Source organism: Danio rerio, chromosome 8, assembly GCF_052040795.2.
Source record: "Danio rerio strain M-AB ecotype USA chromosome 8, GRCz13ab, whole genome shotgun sequence".
Classification (NCBI taxonomy): Eukaryota; Metazoa; Chordata; class Actinopteri; order Cypriniformes; family Danionidae; genus Danio; species Danio rerio.
The window spans coordinates 753,812-772,957 of NC_141028.1; the positions used below are offsets into that span (position 1 = coordinate 753,812).

General features: G+C 38.4%; 1 protein-coding gene across 1 annotated transcript in view; it reads right to left on the minus strand.

Moving 5' to 3' along the window:
• The window catches only part of cep120 (centrosomal protein 120), a 45,094-nt gene that overhangs the window by 12,827 nt on the left and 13,121 nt on the right, over window positions 1-19,146 (minus strand). Inside the window, exons 9-16 of the mRNA XM_087264107.1 lie at window positions 16,334-16,502; window positions 11,194-11,343; window positions 10,633-10,815; window positions 9,897-9,990; window positions 7,032-7,166; window positions 5,523-5,612; window positions 5,009-5,101; window positions 3,394-3,555 (exon numbers count right to left, since the gene is read on the minus strand). Of these exons, the coding sequence (XP_087120233.1) occupies window positions 3,394-3,555; window positions 5,009-5,101; window positions 5,523-5,612; window positions 7,032-7,166; window positions 9,897-9,990; window positions 10,633-10,815; window positions 11,194-11,343; window positions 16,334-16,502 (1,076 nt within the window). The remainder of the gene's footprint in view (window positions 1-3,393; window positions 3,556-5,008; window positions 5,102-5,522; window positions 5,613-7,031; window positions 7,167-9,896; window positions 9,991-10,632; window positions 10,816-11,193; window positions 11,344-16,333; window positions 16,503-19,146) is intronic.

Consider the following 19,146-nt stretch of genomic DNA (forward strand, 5'->3'; position numbering starts at 1 on the left):
TCTTTACAAACTGACTTTAAGGGACTGATCACCCAGACATCCAAATTCTGTCAATTCTGTAAAACTACTCTGATTCTGAGCATGTTTTTTTTTTTTTTTTGCTTGATCTTTTATTTCAGTATAAGAAATTAATGTAAAATAGAGTACAGAGCATGTTAAAGTGTTATTAATAATCAACAGAAATCAAACCGCAACACTGATGAGAAACATTTGTTCTGTTGAACACAAAAGAAGATTTTTTGAAGAATGTTGAAAACCTGTAACCATCGACTTCCACAGTATTTGTTTTCCTACAATGGAAGTCAATGGTTACAGATTTTCAGCATTCTTCAAAATATTTTCTTTTGTGTTTAACAGAACAAACTTTTTTCACCAGTGTTGCAGTTTTATTATTAATAACACTCAAATTCACTGATTTACATTTAGTCATTTAGCAGATGCTTTTATCCAAAGCGACTTACAAATGAGGACAAGGAAGCAATTTACACAACTAAGAGCAACAGTGAAGAAGTGCTGTAGGCGAGTTTCAGGTGTGTAAAGTGGAAGAAGCAAAACATTAGTATTTTTTTTCTGTAGTACAGTTAGCGGTGGAGCCAGAGAGGCAATTGCAGATTAGGAAGTGAAGTGGAGACTAAATAGTTGAGTTTTTAGTGGTTTCTTGAAGACAGCGAGTGACTCTGCTGTTCTGATGCAGTTAGGGAGTTCATTCCACCAACTGGGCAGATTGAATGCGAGAGTTCAGGAAAGTGATTTCTTCCCTCTTTGGGATGGAACCACGAGGCGACGTTCATTCACAGAACGCAAGTTTCTGGAGGACACATACATCTGCAGAAGTGAGAGCAGATAAGAAGGAGCAAAGCCAGAAGTCGCTTTATAAGCAAACATCAGAGCTTTGAATTTGATGCGAGCAGCAACTGGCAGCCAGTGCAAACGGATGAGCAGCGGAGTGACATGTGCTCTTTTAGGTTCATTAAAGACCACTCGTGCTGCTGTGTTCTGGAGCAGATGAAGAGGCTTGATAGAGTTAGCTGGGAGCCCGGCTAGTAGAGAGTTGCAGTACTCCAGTCTGGAGAGAACAAGAGCTTGAACAAGGAGTTGAGCTGCATGTTCAGATAGGAAGGGTCGGACCTTTCTGATTTAACATATGCATTTCATTTATTCACAGTTTTAATACACTTTGTGCTGTACTTTTATTTCTTAAAGTGAGAGATCATCAAGAAAAAAAAATTAGGCTAAAAATCAGCAGTTTTCTTACGAAAAATATGCTTTAAAAACTATAATACTGTAATAAAACGCAAAATATTCAGAGTTCCATATACACTATATATATATATATATATATATATTTATATACACATACATGGAGAACCTTTAAACTATTGTTAAAGTGAGGAAGAGAATTAAACCATACAGGTAAATAGAGTAAACAAATAGAATGTTTATTGAGCTGTATTGTTGGATGCGTGTTTGAAATGCGTTATTTTTACTGTTGATCATCAGTTGTCAGCATTAACCCTTTAGATATGCCTGTGCTGAAGAGTTTCTGGTTTTTATAGACCTTTTTCTTGGAACACAAAATTACCCATGATGCTTTGCGTGTATGCGCAAGGAGAATGCGAAGAACTTCCGGTCGGCAGCTGATGCGTGTAAACAGTCACATTTGGACAGCTTTGAAACGATAGTTTTACTCTATTTTACCTGCTTTTATCCTCTTTATCTAATACTGTTGTCCATCAGCAGCATCTCCTGGACTGATCATTTACAGAAATGTGATCTAATAGGATGGAAAACAGCTGCTGTGAGGCGTTTCCCCCTCGGTGTCAGACGGCATCTTCTGCTGTTTAAATGAAGCCTCGTCATCGCTAAAGTCAACATTTTCTCTTTATTTCAAATATATAACCAGCCCAAACACATGTCATTCAGCAAAATGTTTGACACACACACGTAGCCTGTACTGTGCCACTGACACACTGATTTAATAACTGTGACAAAGTGAAATTACAGGCGAGTGTCATTTCGAAATGACAGAAAAACACAAACCGTGGTGAAAACAACACACCAAATAAAACACAAACGGCTCGAGATTACATTGAACAGCAAATCAGCAGCAGAGGATCAATAACAGACTTTTATTGCTCATTTTTGTAAATTGCACGACTTTCATACCTGTTAAGTTTCATGCCAGTACTCTGGTTTGCTCTCTCTCTCTATCTGTGTGTGTGTGTGTGTGTGTGTGTGTGTGTGTGTGTGTGTTAGGCCGGGAACACACACACACTGTATTTCTGACGGCAGACACGTGAACTAGGAGAACGTTTTTCTCGTATTTCTGACGCTCTTGAACCACATGTGACAGATTATAACGGCTTTAACAGACACATTTCTAAGTTGTGTCACAAAAACACTCTGTTATCCATTAAAAACGTCATTGAAACCCATTTTCGGAGCGCAAATTACCAGTTGTACACGCTGTAAACGGAAGTTTTTAGCATTCTACCGGAAGACGCTGGTCGCTATGGCGCCCTCCATGCAGCAGCCATGAAAAAGCTCTATATGGAGTTCAGTGGAGTAAAACAGCAGATTATAGATTACACACACACACACACACACACACACACACACTTTTAATTCTTCATGTTCGATAATTGGTGACATTTTTTCCTCGCCGCTGTCGCCTTTAGCTTGCATGGTTTGGGATCTGTAGAGCTGCGCATTGATAGGTTTGCTCTTCAGTGTTTGGACTCTCAGTAGTGATTATTAAACCACACTGAACTGAACTGAACTGAACTACACTGTTTACATTTACTATGATCTTCTATGTGAAGCTGCTTTGACACAATCTACACTGTAAAAGCGCTGTACTAATAAAGCTGACCTGAATTGAATTGAACTATTGCGGATGCAAACACTGCAGTATTGATGCTGAAACCATATATTGTGCAGCCCTAAAAGAAACTATGATCGACAGTAAAACTTACACATTGCTCAACAGGGAATCCAGCAGCAATCAAGCATGCATGATTATCTGCTGTCATGGCTTTGCCATCAGTAAATGTGATCATAATGGAAGTCAATGGAGCAGAAACAGCACCAACAGCACCAAAGGGGAGTCAATCTGAACAGAGTGTATAGTTGGAAAAGTTTCAAAGCTTTTTCCCAAAATATGTGCTAAAATAAGATTTGTCAGCACAAATCATCACATTTGAGCGTGGCTGAATTAGCCCTCAAAATCAGCCCCGAGTAGATGAGAATGACCCAACAGCACACAAGACGTAAATCTAGAGCCCTGACACTAGCCCATCAGGATGTGAGTGTGTGACTTCTGTATTAGAGAGTATAGACAGCCGTCACTGACCCCTGACCTCGTGACCCCGGGGTCGTGTTCAGTGTGTTCACCTGCTGTCGCTGTCGGGTCAGCTGATCCTCCAGCTGCGTGACCTTTGCCCTCTGCAGCTCCAGCTGATGTTGGCAGTCCTCTCGCAGACGCCGGCCGCTGTCCTGCAGCTCCCGCAGACTCAACTCATGCTCACAGCGCAGCTCTCTCTGCAGCCGCTGCGTCTGGAGGACACACACACACACACACACATCACGTCAGCGGCAATACAAAACACAAGGAAAAAAATCTATGCAACTTTCTCTCAGCACACTGCCCATCACACTACTATATTTAACTGTATACCTTGACTGTACAATTACCGATCTAATCATATTGATCTGCAAAATATGTTCATAATGTTCTGCTATAGTGTACATCCATGCTCAATGCATCTGTATACTAGATCTTATCATGCTTGTATAATATTAGCAGCTATCAACAGACCTTATTCAGGGTATAGACAGGAATCAGTATAATTTGATATATACAATGCAATTCAATACCATTTTAAGACTCTTTCCATACATCTTAAGACCTTATCGCCTCTGTAGGTTCCAACTGGTAACATTATACAAACATAGATATTTAAGTGTATGTGTGTGTATATATATATATATATATATATATATATATATATATATATATATATATATATATATATATATATATATATATATATACACACACAAATATTATTATATAGAGATGAACAAACATTCTTAAACATGTGCATGCGTGTATTTACATGTACATACTAAATATACACTCTACACACACTTGAATTACATCAACACTGACTTTTATTTCGGATGTGGTTAATCACGATTAATTTTTGCCCAGCACTAATTTTATTAAATGAGGAGGTCAAATTGAAAATGACAAACAATGTCCTGACTTTCCATGACTTTGAAAAAACCAATATAAAAAACCCCTGACTCTCAATGTCTTTCAAACACTTTCAAAGTGTTTTACTGTTAAATAAATAAAGATTTATAAAAAAATATATATTAAAAAAATTTAAAATAAATAAATATTAAAAATTAAATAAAAATATAAAAATAATGAAAAATTAAAAACAAGTAAATATAACAAATAAATTAATTAATTAAATAAAAATATTAAAAAATATTTTTCGAACCAGCGACCTTCTTGCTGTGAAGCTATTGTGCTACCCACTTTGTCACCGTGACGCCTCAATAAATAAATCCATATATAAAAAATGTATAAATAAAAAAAATAAATAAATAAAAATAAAATAGAATAAATAAAATAAAAAAATTAAATAAACAATAAAATAAAGAATAAATAAATAATAAAAATAAATAATAAAAAAATCTATAAATAAAAAATTTAAATAAAAAAATAATATTAATAATATAATATTTTATATTATATATAAAATAATAATATTATTTTATATTTTATATATATATATATATATATATATATATATATATATATATATATATATATATATATATATATAAAAATATATATATATATATAAAAAAAAAAAAAAATATATATATATATATATATATATATATATATATATATATATATATATATATATATATATATATATATATATATATATATATATATAAAAAAATGGATGGATGGAAGATGCCTGACCTCCATCTCGGCGTGGGCCAGGGCTTTCTCTCGGAGCTCCAGATCGGCCAGTGTTTTCTGCAGCTGCTCCTCCAGCAGACTGAACTCCAGCTCCTGACACAAACACACAACAGGTAAAATAACCAGCATTAACAATTAATATAATAAATAAACCTGTGAGCCAGTCATAAATCATTAAATGATCAATAATAAAATTATTATCCGAAATATTAATTAATAAATAAACGTGCGATTCAATCACCACTCATCAAATAAAAAAAATATACAGCTCATACTATGCTGAGTGTGTGTTGAATGGTTATGAGTGAGTGTATTTGTATATGTATGTGTGTGTGTTGAGTGTTAGTGTGTGTGTATGTATGTATATATGTATGCATGTATGTGTTCAGTGTGCATGTGCGTTAAGAGTTTATGCTGAGTGTGATAAGTGCATGTCTCTGTGTTCGTCTTTGAGTGTGCATATGTGTGTTTGTGTGTGTGAAGAGTATGTGTATAAATGTGTGTGTGTTTTGACCTTCTTCTTGATGAGCGCCTCCCGCTGGTGATCTCTCTTCCTCCACTCCTCCGCCAGCGCCTGCATGTGGTTCAGCTCCTTCTGCTTCAGCTGAACACGCACACGCACGCAAAATTCACAAGATTATTGTTAATTAGCAAATAATAAAAATATGTGACCCTGAATGACAAAACCAGTCATGAGCATCAATTTTTGGAGATTGAGATTTAAACATTGCTCGAACGCTGAATAAACAAGCTTTCCATTGATATCTTGTTTGCTAACCTTTAATCGAGAAACAACAAACAAATTAATTGTTAAAAAATAAAAAAATAAAATGGACGCAGAGAAAATCTAATTCTATTGTCAGCAATCCATATTACTTAGATAATAGTATTATATATATATATATATATATATATATATATATATATATATATATGAGCATTATCACACGAGTAGCAGTGTGCTATGGCTGTATATCAGCACTGGTGGGAGGCGTGCGTTGGCACGAGGCCGCAGGTGTATAAACGCAATATCACACTGCTACGAGTGTGATATTGCTTTTATACAACAGTTCGACGGCACAATCTTGAATATAAAACAGAAAATCCAACACAGAGAGTCTAAAACCCTTTTGTATGAGGAACTACTTTTTTCCGCCATTCATTCACATCTGCAGCTGACGTCAGAACAGCAGAAACCGTTACTACTTCACCAATGCCACTTTAGAGCTGGTGTTTGAATGATTCTCTATAGCGTAATGTGAAGCAGCGCTTCTGGTGTGTGACCCCCTTAAGGTGATGACAGAAAACAGAAAATTTTGCTCACATTTTAAGATTATAAGGCTGAACGTGACATGAAATGCCATCAGTCTACAGAGATTTCTCACCAGACTGCTGTTGTGTTTGCGATAAGGAGGGACAAGGCTGAATCCTGCTTCTTATTCACTGCTTCTTATTGACTCTATCCGGTCCACCTTAAAAACCATGAGGCCTTCGTTTTTCAGCTTTTTAATTCACGCTCAAGAAAACACACTGAGCAAGGGCTTATTATGCGGTTCTGGCACCATCTTGTGGATAGACAACGTCAACTGTCTAAAGCCGTCGATGAGCTTTCTCAGAAATTGTCAATATTTTAAAATAGGCACTATTCTTACAAATAAACTGCAGTTGCAATCTAAACAACTACATTCTCCACTAAACAAAGCCTTAAAAGTACATTTTGCTGTCGAACAGCAGTAATATTTGTCAAACTGTAGCCTGCTTGTTGCTTGCTGTATGTGGGCGGAGTAATACACAGAGGTGAAGAGGCCTTGTGTGATGTTACTGGCAAAATAGATTCAAGAACCAGATAAAACTGTTGTTTATATATATATATATATATTAATATCCATATATATACTTAATAAAAATGAATAAATATAAGATTTTGTTTTACGGAAAGAAATTTACAAAATGTCTTCATGGGATATAATCTTTAGTTGCATTTCATCCAAACAAACACTCTTGCACACACAAACACACAAACCTGGTTATCGAACAGGTCCTCCTGCATCTCCTTCCACATCTCTAGCTCCAGCGCTGCCTTGTACTCAACGGTCTCTCGGGGTCGAGTGAGAGTCTCACTGGGGCCCTCAGGAGGAGCCGCTGCTGCTGATGGCCCCTGACACACACACACACACACACATGCACACGCACACACACGACATCTGTTCATCAAGAAAATTAATGGCGTTGGGTGCAACTCAATCAGCACCCTTGTTTACTAGTCAGTGCACTGATCAGGGCGTCAGATATTTTTAGTGCTGTCTCAATAACAAAATTACTTCAGTGAAACGAATCGCTTCCACCCTGAAATGTCCCACAATGCAACATGAAAATCAGGGCGCAGTGATACACACTACTGCATGTGCCCTTATATTATACAGAAGTGCAAAATATGAATGTCGTGACCAAAATCATCAAACGTAACGAGAATCGAGAGATGTTTTCTAAAATAAACTTGTTCCTTATTTATTTTTCACACAAACACACAGAGCTAGATACATCCTATTAAACATTTATAATAGTTTAATGATTGAAATGTTTCTGGTTTATGAAACACATTACATTATTCAGCTGTAATGTGCTTTTAATATATATATTATACATTACATTAATATATGAACATGATTAGAACTACTGTTGTCTATAAACTCCAGTTTGATGATGAACAATGAGGATGTGCTCATGTCACGCTCAGTGTAGTGAACCGAGATCATTATTAGTGCACATGACCTGCTGATGAATGACCTCAGGAGCTAGGGTGATTGAGACGCAGCCCTTATTCTTAAAGGAATCTTGTTCGCTTGCATTGTTTTCAGAGGTTAAAGACAGCTTGTTCTGCTGTTGATGCTGCAAACTGATATTTTCCTATTATATTATTCTACGTTTTATGTATAGTCATGAACACACTTGTTTGTAGAGCAAGTAGTTTGACCGTTTTTTACCATTTATTATTCCTAGTGATAGAAAACTGAATAAAATTTTCTCAAACAAACCAGAAAAACAGAACAGCACAGTGGGAAGCACAATCACCTTACAATAGGAAGGTCGCTGGTTCGAGCCCCTGGAGAGTTAGTTGGCATTTCAGTGTGGAGTTTGCATGTTCTCCCCATGTTGGCGCGGGTTTCCTCCGGGTGCTCCAGTTTCCCCCACAGTCCAGACATGCGGTGAACGGGGTAAGCTAAATTGCCCGTAGTGTATGTGTGTGAATGAGAGTGTATGGATGTTTCCCAGTGATGGGTTGCATCCGCTGTGTGAAACATATGCTGGATAAGTTGGCTAATCCTGGCTATCCTAAGCTGGATAGGTTCATTCCGATGTGGCGACCCCAGATTAATAAAGAGACTAAGCCGAAAAGAAAACGAATGAATCAGAAAACCAGCGCACTTCTGCATTCCAGAGTAAGGTCAAAAACAGCTTTGCTTTTTAAAAAATGAGTCTTATTTCTAAGCTATTTTTAAGTTTGCTGTACACTTCAGTTTAGTGTTGGTTTGTTTCATTAATGGCTTTGTTTATTTATTATTTATTTATTGCCACATCAGCAACTTGTGGCAATGTCAGGGAAAAATGAATATGAATAAAATATTACACGAAAAAATTAATTTTCTTGTCGGCTTAGTCCCTTTATTAATCCGGGGTCGCCACAGCGGAATGAGCCGCCAACTTATCCAGCAAGTTTTTACCCAGTGGATGCCCTTCCAGCCGCAACCCATCTCTGAGAAACATCCACACACACCTGTACCACATGTGTTTGGACTGTGGGGGAAACCGGAGCACCTGGAGGAAACCCACGCGAAGGCAGGGAGAACATGCAAACTCCACACAGAAACACCAACTGAGCCGAGGTTTGAACCAGCGACCCTCTTGCTGTGAGGCGACAGCACTACCTACTGCGCCAGTGCAGTGCAGTTAGACAAACATGTAAAATATAAATACATAAAATTCACCCAAAAATATACTCATAGTTGAATATGATTTATCAGGTATGCCTTTTCATAATTTAATATTCTGGTTCTGGAGTGTGCCAATTTGGGTTCAGTTCAAAACACAATTCAGATTTTTTAGTTATAATGTGTAACTGTATAATGCTGTTTGTGTGTTAAAGTGTCTTCATCTGCTGGTTTCTCTAAACAGTTCAGATTACAGTTGAAGTCAGAATTATTAGCCCCCCTGAACTGTTAGAGCGCTTGTTTATTTTTTATTAGATGAGAGAAGACTTTTTCAACACATTTCTAATCATAATAGTGTTAATAACTCATCTCTAATAACTGATTTATTTCCTCTTCATCATGATGACAGTAAATAATATTAGACTAGATATTCTTCAAGACACTTCTATACAGCTTAAAGTGACATTTACAGGCTTCACTAGGGTAATTAGGGTAACTAGGCAGGTTAGGGTAATTAGGCAAGTTATTGTATAATGATGGTTTGTTCTGTAGATTATCGATAAAAAATTTAGCTTACAGAGGCTAATAATTTTGTGCCTAAAATGATGTTCAAATGATGTTCAAATGATGTTTCTCCAGAAGAACAAATATTATCAGACATACTGTGAACATTTCCTGAGTCTGTTCAACATCATTTGGGAGATATTTAAAAAAAGGGGGCGAATAATTTTGACTTCAACTGTATACAACACAGTGATTATTAATTCTAAAAAATATTGTTTATTAAACAATAAATAAGTTGTATTCGTTATTATTTTATTTAGTTTTTCAGTGACTGTTCGTAGTTTTTAACATATTGTGAATATTTAATTTTATGACAGTGAATTAAAATGTTTTTAAGCGATAGTTTTAGCGTTCGTCTTCTAGAATAAGCTGTTCAGTGCAGAGTCGAGACGCACCTGTGAGGATTCAGAGACGAGGATGTTTTGAGTTTTCACGAAGCCCAGATCTTCAAGAACGGCCACATAACAGAGCTCAGCCAGCTTCTCAGACCTGCACATGCACACACATTTGTTTTTGTGAAAAGTGGGGACATTACATAGGTTTCCATTCATTTTATACAGTCCAAACCGTATATTATATTGCCCTCACCCTACCCCTAAACCCAACCATCACAAGAGACTGTGCAGCTTTACTCTCTGATTAAACTCATCCTGTAGGATTTATAGGCATTTTGAGAAACGAGGACGTCACCAATGTCCTCATATTTCACCTGCTTTTTGTGATACCTGTGTCATACCCATGTCATTATACAGATTTGTGTCCTGATATGTCACAAAAACATGTACACACACACACACACACACACACACACACACACACACACACACACAGAAGTAATGCTCCCTACAATAATCATCCATCAAAATGATTCTCATATACCAAAATTTATATATCAAGAAATAAGATCCATTAGTAGTGATCTATAGTGTCCAGAGAGATGCACTCTCTTTAGATCCGCATCAGATTCACATTTCCTCATTGTGTGTTTTGTGCTGCCATCTGCAGGTCAGATCAGTGTAGTGCTGGCCTCTACATCAACTACACTGGAAAAAGTGAACTATGATACTGTCCAGCTGAGGGATACACTCTACATACTGTGCAGTGTGTGTGTGTGTGTGTGTGTATGTGTACCCGTCTGCTGTCCTGATGGGGACTCTCTCTGTGCAGCTCCTCCTCCAGTGCTGTCGGCCGGACGCGTCCAGGAATCGAGTTTTCTCTGAGCTCAGCAGCCGAGACAGAAGAATACTGACTGAACCCAGCAGAACATCCCCAGAACCCGGCTCTCGGTGCCACATCTCCACCAGCAGAGGAACCCTGAACACACAAACACACACACATTAGGTGTTCATGTTTTATGGTCTTTCCTCACAGCTGTAGTGATGTGTGTGTGCTGTACAGACTGTATTTTCTCCCTCACACACACTCTCTGCTCTTCTCCATCTCCACACTCCTTCATTCTGTCTGATTTATCAACCCTTTTTCTCATAGAAACCACAACAATCAACACACAACATCAACATTTACTGCTGCTGCTGGGGACGTTTGGTGCCCAGAACACCATGAATACCAGCCCCACTTACACACACAAAGGTTTGGAACCACTTGAGGGAGAATAAACAGTGATAAAATCTGTATTATTGGGTCTCCTTAAAGCCTTTAGAAATGCAGGCATGATATCTGACGTGGTCTGACCTGAGGAAAGTGTCCTGCAGCTGATTGGGCAGCGCTGCGAAGTCGAAAGCGCAGTAAGACTCTGGTAAAAACACCTCCGTGCTCTTCTTCACCTCCACCGCCGGGCTGGTCATGATGGGAGCTGCACTGCCGAAGAACTGATATGCATATCTGACAACAGAAAACCGGGTTACAACACCAGCAGGAACACTGTCATTAGGTATTTCTACATTTAATTAAACATTTGTCCTGAAGTTCTAAATAAAGTGAGAAATATGAGTCACACTTTACAATAAGGTTCATTAGTTAATGTTAATTAATGCATTTACTAACATGAACAAACAATAAACCATACATTTACTACTGTATTTGTTCATGTTAGTTAACGTTAGTTAATGAAAATACAGTAGTTCAGTGTTAGTTCATGTTAACTCATGGTGCATTAACTAATGTTAACAAGCATGAGTTTGGATGTTAATAATGCATTAGTAAATGTTCAGTTATGATTAATAAATGCTCTACATGTGTTGTTCATGATTAGATCATGTTAGTAAATGCATTAACTAATGAACCTTATTGTAAAGTGTTAGCGAAATATGATTATATATACTTTAGAACAGTGGTTCTCAAAGTATTTTCACCAAGTACCACTTCAGAAAACATAGTCTCTCCAAGGCAAGGCAAGTTTATTTATATAGCACATTTCATACACAGTGGCAATTCAAAGTGCTTTACATAAACAAGAATAAAAAAGACAAGTTTAGGACATAAAATGCAGACAATAAACATGATTAAAAACAGATAAAAACAAATTAAAATGTGTTAAAATAGGTTATAAAAGAATGAAAAAGAAAACGAAAAAAAATAATAGTGCGATCTGTCGGACGCAGCACAGTGCTCATTCAGTAAAGGCACAGCTAAACAGATGAGTTTTCAGTCTGGATTTGAACCACGTGAGTAGGGGGAGGCTGCAGACTTGGATCCAGACAGATCTACGGCCCAAGCAGTTTTACGGCCCTGTTGTTCCTGTTGTGTCCAGTAGAGGGAGGCAGTACAGTATTATTTTAAGCCTCCAGAACTTTATCACACCCAACCAAACGCAACACCATGAAGAGGTATCTATGTTAAATACGTGTTTAAAACATTAGCAAACATGAAACTTAAACCTTTTTTATTAGATTAAGGTCGATATGAGTGTATGTCAACACAAACAAATTGGTGTAGTATAACAGCAGTGTGTTAGTTTGACTCAATTTTAGCTAACTATGTGCAGGCCAGCTACATGTTTTACATCAACAAAAGAGTAAAAGAACATTAAGCTACATAAGAAAGTGTGTTATGTAGGCGAATTTTCTTTTACCTTTTTGTCTCAGCAAGGGAGTAATTATTATATATTTTATAATTATTTAAAGATATATATTTTCCTCATAGATTAGAAAATACACTTGCATGGTCTGGGTTGTCAGCCAAATCTACACTTCAACAACACTACATTATTCCTACAAATTTGACTTTCTTAAATATTGAAATAAATCGAAACAGATCTGAAAATTTAATTGATTTTATTTTAAATTTTAAAATTGCATTGCTTTCAATTACAATCAATATAATACAATCCTGTTCTAGTTTAAACAATTAAACTATCCTTTATCTATAAATGTATATAGAAACTCACAATTATAAATGGTCTACTCATTTTTGTTCATATAGCTATAAAGTACATTTTATATATTACCAATGAAGTTTGCATTGTACATGCAATCATATTGTTTATCCCTTATTTTTTCATAATATTTATTGTAACAATACCTCTTCATTCTTATTAAAGCATATCATTACTCCATATTACACTGTATTGTTTGGTTATCATTTTGTTATTTTCAAAATGCAAATTTACATAGAAACAATACAACAAATGCATATCTCTAAATGAAAACCTATTGCTAGGCTACAATTAACCATTACAGTATCCAACAACTTGTGTTTTTAATTTTTTAAATTAAATTAATCTAAATTAATTTGCAATAGAGCTTTTGCAAATCTGGAATTATTTGGTAAGTGTATCAATTCTGCATGTTTTATAGTAAGTTTATAACTCACTTTATGATACATTAATCTAGCGTTCATATTTAGCGTAATCTAATTAAAATTATATATATTTATTACCAGGACATTTAATAATCTGGGAGCGTTGACTTCAAATGTATTATGTGGTCATGTATCTTTCATCCCCCCCCCTACTGAACACATTAGGAACAACAGGGGCGTAAAGCTGTGGGGCGTAAAACTGCCTGGATCCATGTCTGCAGACGCCCCATACAGAGCCTGCGTTTGAGTGAAGGTCTTGGCCGTTAGATCGCCCCCTGGGGGCTGGCTGCAGTACAAGTCATAAAGCCCGCCTCCTCCGTGTTAATGAAGGAGACTTGAGCCCAAATAAAAAAATGTATTACACTTGCAATAAAATGTCCCGAAAGATGGTTCTGGTGGATTAAGGCACTGGTTATTGTGCTGAAATAGGTGCAGATCTTCATTTGTGTAAACAGTTTGTTTTTAGCAGTAATTTAATGCTGGGCGTGTCATCGTGATTGACAGCTGTGATTGACAGATTCTCAAAGCGCGGCGTCTGAGCTTCAGCAGGAGACTGAAGGGTTATTATTCGATTTCTGTGTTATTTTACCATGACAAAATGAGTTCAGCAGTAAACTACAGTTTCTGACATACATGATCCTGGTGGAACACTGTTTATTCGCTAAGGTCAGGGCTTTTTTCGGGCTTTATTAGTTTGCTGATACACGCCTAGCCACCCAGATAGCAAAATACTCTCGGGCCAGTTCCAGCTAGATTCTCGCCTGTCGGAGATTTACCCCTCAGAGCTCAGACTGACTACCTCTGCTGGACCTACTCCGGATGCCTGTACTCACTCCAGTCAATCGAGGCAGATGCGGCGGCCGAGCGAGCCGGCGCTGCCGCATGCGAGCCGGAATTAGCCCGCGACGCCACGAGTAGGTTATGCTCTGCGGCCCGGAGCTGGCGAGATTGAATATATAAAACCCTCATATTTGTTAACGTTATTACATCTATTTGTGTTGATATGACAGCAAACGCATGCTGAGAAGTTCGGGGGGCGTGGTTGATTTTACATAAAGCGTTTGGTTGGAAGCTCGACTCCGCTCATTTTCGCGGCTCCTCCTCTGGCTCCATCAGACAGTCCTTCTGCGCATGTCAAGGCTTTAGTTTCAGCAGTCTTTTGCGACAGTTTGTGCCCGTCAAGCAGGCGTTTTGCCCTCAAGGCGTTCAATAGGAAAAGGGGCTGTCGCGTCGTCCATATTTTTTACAGTCATTGATTTGAACATGCCTAATGTTGGAGCACATCTGATCATTTCTGGAAGCTGATTCCAGCAGCGGGGGGCGCTGTTAGTGGCTGAAGGCAGATTCACCCTGCTTTGACTGAACTCTTGGAACTTCTAGTTTATTTGATCCTAAAGATCTGAGTGATCTGTTAGGTTTGTATTCAGTGAGCATATCTGTAATGTATTGAGGTCCAAGGCCATTTAGTGATTTATAGACCAGTAATAATACTTTAAACTCTATTCTGAATGTAACTGGGAGCCAGTGTAGAGACCTGAGGACAGGTGTGATGTGCTCTGATTTTCTGCTTCTGGTCAGAATCCTGGCAGCAGTGTTCTGGATGAGCTGTAACTGTCTGACTGTCTTTTTAGGAAGACCAGTGAGGAGTCCATTACAGTAATCCACCCTGCTGCTGATAAAAGCATGAACAAGTTTCTCTAAGTCTTCACTGGAAACAAGTACCACCATAATCAACAGTATTGAAATAAAGTAGCACAGTTGGCAAAATTAAGCAGCTACGTCTCTGCACAGTTAGAAAACAAGATAGAGTCATATTCATTCAACGAAATTATATTCCATACAAAACAGGGCTCGAAATTAACTTTTTTATTTGGTAGCGCCGGTGCTCCCAACTTCAAAAATTTAATAGCACCAGAAAAAATTTAGAAGCACCCACCAAAAATGATTGAGCACCGCTGCAAATTGTATTTTAAGGGACTTATTGTATTTTAAAACAACATTAATTAGGACTAACAAAAACCAGAAACAACTATCTAATGCTGAGATGACATTGATATTTGTGTGCAATAATTCCAAAATGTGTATGTATTATAATTCTAGAATATTAATGATGATGAAAATGACAATAATAGTAACAATGAATTACATTTCTCATCATCATGCTGCCTTCAATGTGCTTGAATGCAAGTTATCTGCTATAAAAAGTTTGTTACTTTATGAAAAATAAATGTATAGTTTGCATCAAACAAAAATGAAGCATTGCAGTAAGAAATATTTATTTTGTACTGCTAAACAGCATATATATGCATGTCAGTTTAATAAATAATATTTCTGCTGCAAAACAAACAAAAGATTATAATAAAATATTAAATTCAAGACTGAAAGCTGCAAAACAGTCATCAGTAGCCTAACTAAATAAAAAAAATAATATACACCTCAAGAAAGAATAGGCAAAAGAAAGTAAGTAAAGTCTCACTTCTATCACTCTTTAAAAATTTTGGTTTCAGTTTGTGTCAATTTAAATGTTCCGTCGGAGCTGATTTTCATTTTTCTGTGTTTGTGGAAAAGCAGGCGAGTCAGCCGACCCAATTTATGAGCAGGTTGAGCATCGGCGCAATACCGCTGTTTGTTATGAGTCGCAGTTTCAGTGTAAACTTAGTAAAGGCGAGCTTCTTTGGCGATGATACAGTATTAGATTTGACTTTTAGCGGACATTTGCGCTGAACACGCAGTGAATGCAACGCATGATGATTCGGGCACCTTCTCCAAGAAGCGCGTACTCGATTGATCTCAGCAGGCGGATCAATATTCACCACGTGTCATGATCGCTCTCATCTGCGCCTCAACTTTAGGTGGGGTTTGCACTTTGCAAACCTGCGTGCGTTTTAGTTTTAAAGCGCATAAGTTTGGCTACGGTTACGCCATCCGTCCACCTACGCCGCAGTTTTCGTGCGCCGAAAACAGAGCATTTTGGAAACGCCAAAGACGCCGTTTTCATTCTAAAACGCTGCTGCTCTGTGTCAGTGTGGTTGAGGGAAAACATCCAATAAAGCAGCAGATTTCAAAGCCTCACCTGAGGTAGCAGTTAACAGGTGAGCTGGTCCTCAGGTCTCGGATGCTGCGCAGGTCCAGAGAGAAGCAGAAGTGATGAGCGGAGGCTGGGATGGAGATCTTTGGGGCAGAAACAGAGACGGAAGAGTCTGCGGCGTCAGCTTCAGTTCGTACGAGCACATCGGGAACATCTGAAAACACACACACATTTACTTAGTACTGGCTGTGGATAAAAAAGAAACACACAGCAGAAAGAGCAGTGGATGAATTCCCATCATCAGAAACGTCAACATTCAATTATTCACTGCTATTCTGAGGAACTGAAATAAACTGCGCAATTGACCAACTAACAGCTGCTCTAAAGTCCAGCAGAGCGTGTTAGTTATGTGTCTTAAACACTTACACACAGCTGAATACACACAGGATGATCAGCAACACACAGATATCTTTAAAGATGAACAATTAAAGGATTAAAATGACCCAGAAATGAGGATTTCCTCCATCAATATAAACAGCACTGCCTCCATGCCTTCTTCAGTTTATTGATGACGGTCTGCATCTGTATAATGAGATTATTATGATCAGTATTATTGATTATCTGCACATTTATAATAAACACAAGTGTAGATGTGTCCAGCTGTGGGGTTTTGGAGACGTCTGCATCAGCATATGAGGATAAGAACAGGACGTGTGTTTGGATATCACTCAGTTTTCTGAGCACACTTCATTATTATTGTTCATTTATTCCTCTGCTGGAGATTAGAACTGAATTTAGACATAATTTTGAAGCAAATCTTTGAGCTTATCAAAGGAGATTAAACATGTGGGCTAATGGATGTGTTTAGTGGAGAGAGTTTCCACCGCGAAGTGAGGAAGGGGGGAGGTAGGGGGGCTGCACCAAGTGAAGAGCGGTAGGGGGGGGATGTTGCATGTTGGTCTCGGTGCCCATGGGGACTGGACTGTACCAAAAAGCTGAGGAGCAGGGGGGGTGGGGGTTGGGCTGGTATTCCGGGAGTTTTCTGGGAGACAGAACAATAGGGGAGATGGCCAGGAGCTGGGTCTGAAATACGGGAGACTCCCGGGAAGTGTTGGCAGGTATGCAGTAGAGGTCTGCATTCCCGCGGGCGCCGCAGGACCAGACCAGATTTCTGCTGTGCGGGAATAAATTTCCGAATAAATCGCGGGAGCGGTCGGTATCGGGTTTAATTTGGGACGGGAGCGGGCTGTCTAGCAATATCGCGGATATTGCAATGTGAATGAGAGAGAGAGAGCTTTGCCTGTGTGTGTGCTTGGTGCTTGTGTGTGTGTGTGTGTGTGTGTTAGTGCGAGCCCGAGAGTAATGTGCGCTGCGGCCCGGAGCTGGCGCGACTCAGTATTTATATACCTTTATATAAAACTTTTTGGTATTACACTGGTACTTGATACATGGTATTACAAGCCTTTGAGTTGATATAACAGCAAACGCCTGTGTGTCTGCTTGGTGCTTGTGTGTGTGTTAGTGCGCGCGCATGCGTATGAGAGAGAGAGAGAGAGAGAGAGAGAGAGAGAGAGAGAGAGAGAGAGAGAGAGAGAGAGAGAGAGAGAGAGAGAGAGAGAGAGAGAGAGAGACAACAAATTCTTAATATAAGCGGGAGCGGTCGGGTTCGGGCTAAAACCTGGCGGGTGCGGGATTCAAAATTTAGTCCTGCGCAGATCTTTAGTATGCAGCAAAGTAAAGAAAAGTAAAGAGAAAGTAAAGAGGCTGAATGGAGGAGGCTGGTTCTTTATCCTCGTGCTGCAGATGCTCTGTTTAACAGTTTTCTCGCCAGTGAAGCGTTCAGTTTTTACACTTACAGAGTCGCCATGTAAATAGCAAATACACCATAGAGCGACACAACTGACTCTTAAAGGGAGTGAGAGACGAGACTCTGATTGGTTTAATGCAGGTTATGCTCAAAACACACCCAGAACTCATGAAGAGAATCAGCACAGCCCTGTTAGAGCATGCGCCGGGCCCAGAGCGGATTTATCCATCCTCACAATAGCAAAAGCGGATTCAGACACGGCCTTAATGCTTTTGTGCCATGAGCTGCAGACTTAATGATCTAGACTGCATCTAGATTGTTAAAATAGTGCCTATAGTGAGATCCAGGACACTTCAAAATACTTTGAGTAGCTATTTATTATTAATCTTTTAAAGTGATTTCTAAAAATATCCAGACTGTTTTCAGACTGTTCAGCATTGAATGCTTGGAGACTTAATTGGTCAATTACCGTAATAGTTCAAAGACGAACATTTCCATTTAAATCTGGACATGCTGAAAAACTGATCAAATTATTTGACTATTTACATTGGTTTTGTACATTAACACTCCAATAATTAACACCACCTAATCTACCTACATTCACCTTGAAAGCTTATTAATATTACAGGTGATGCTAATTTCTTTGCCTAATTGCCTAATAATAATAGCTAATACAATTCAGTTGTACTTTTTAACTATTAGCAACGGAGTAGCTGTAATAAATCTAGCTTTGTTACTGTTGGATTTAATTCATAAACTAACATTAACTAATGAGACTTTATTGTAAACTGTTACTAACTGAGTGGCGCAGTGGGTAGCACGATCGCCTCACAGCAAGGACGCTGGTTTGAGCCACAGCTGGGCCAGTTGGCATTTCTGTGTGGAGTTTGCATGTTCTCCTCGTGTTGGCATGGATTTCCTTTGGGGGCTCCAGTTTCCAACACAAGTCCAAACACATGCGCTATAGGGGAATTGATTAACTAAATTGTCCTTACTGTATGAGTGTGAATGCAAAGGTGTATGGGTGTTTCCCAGTGTTGGGTTGCGGCTG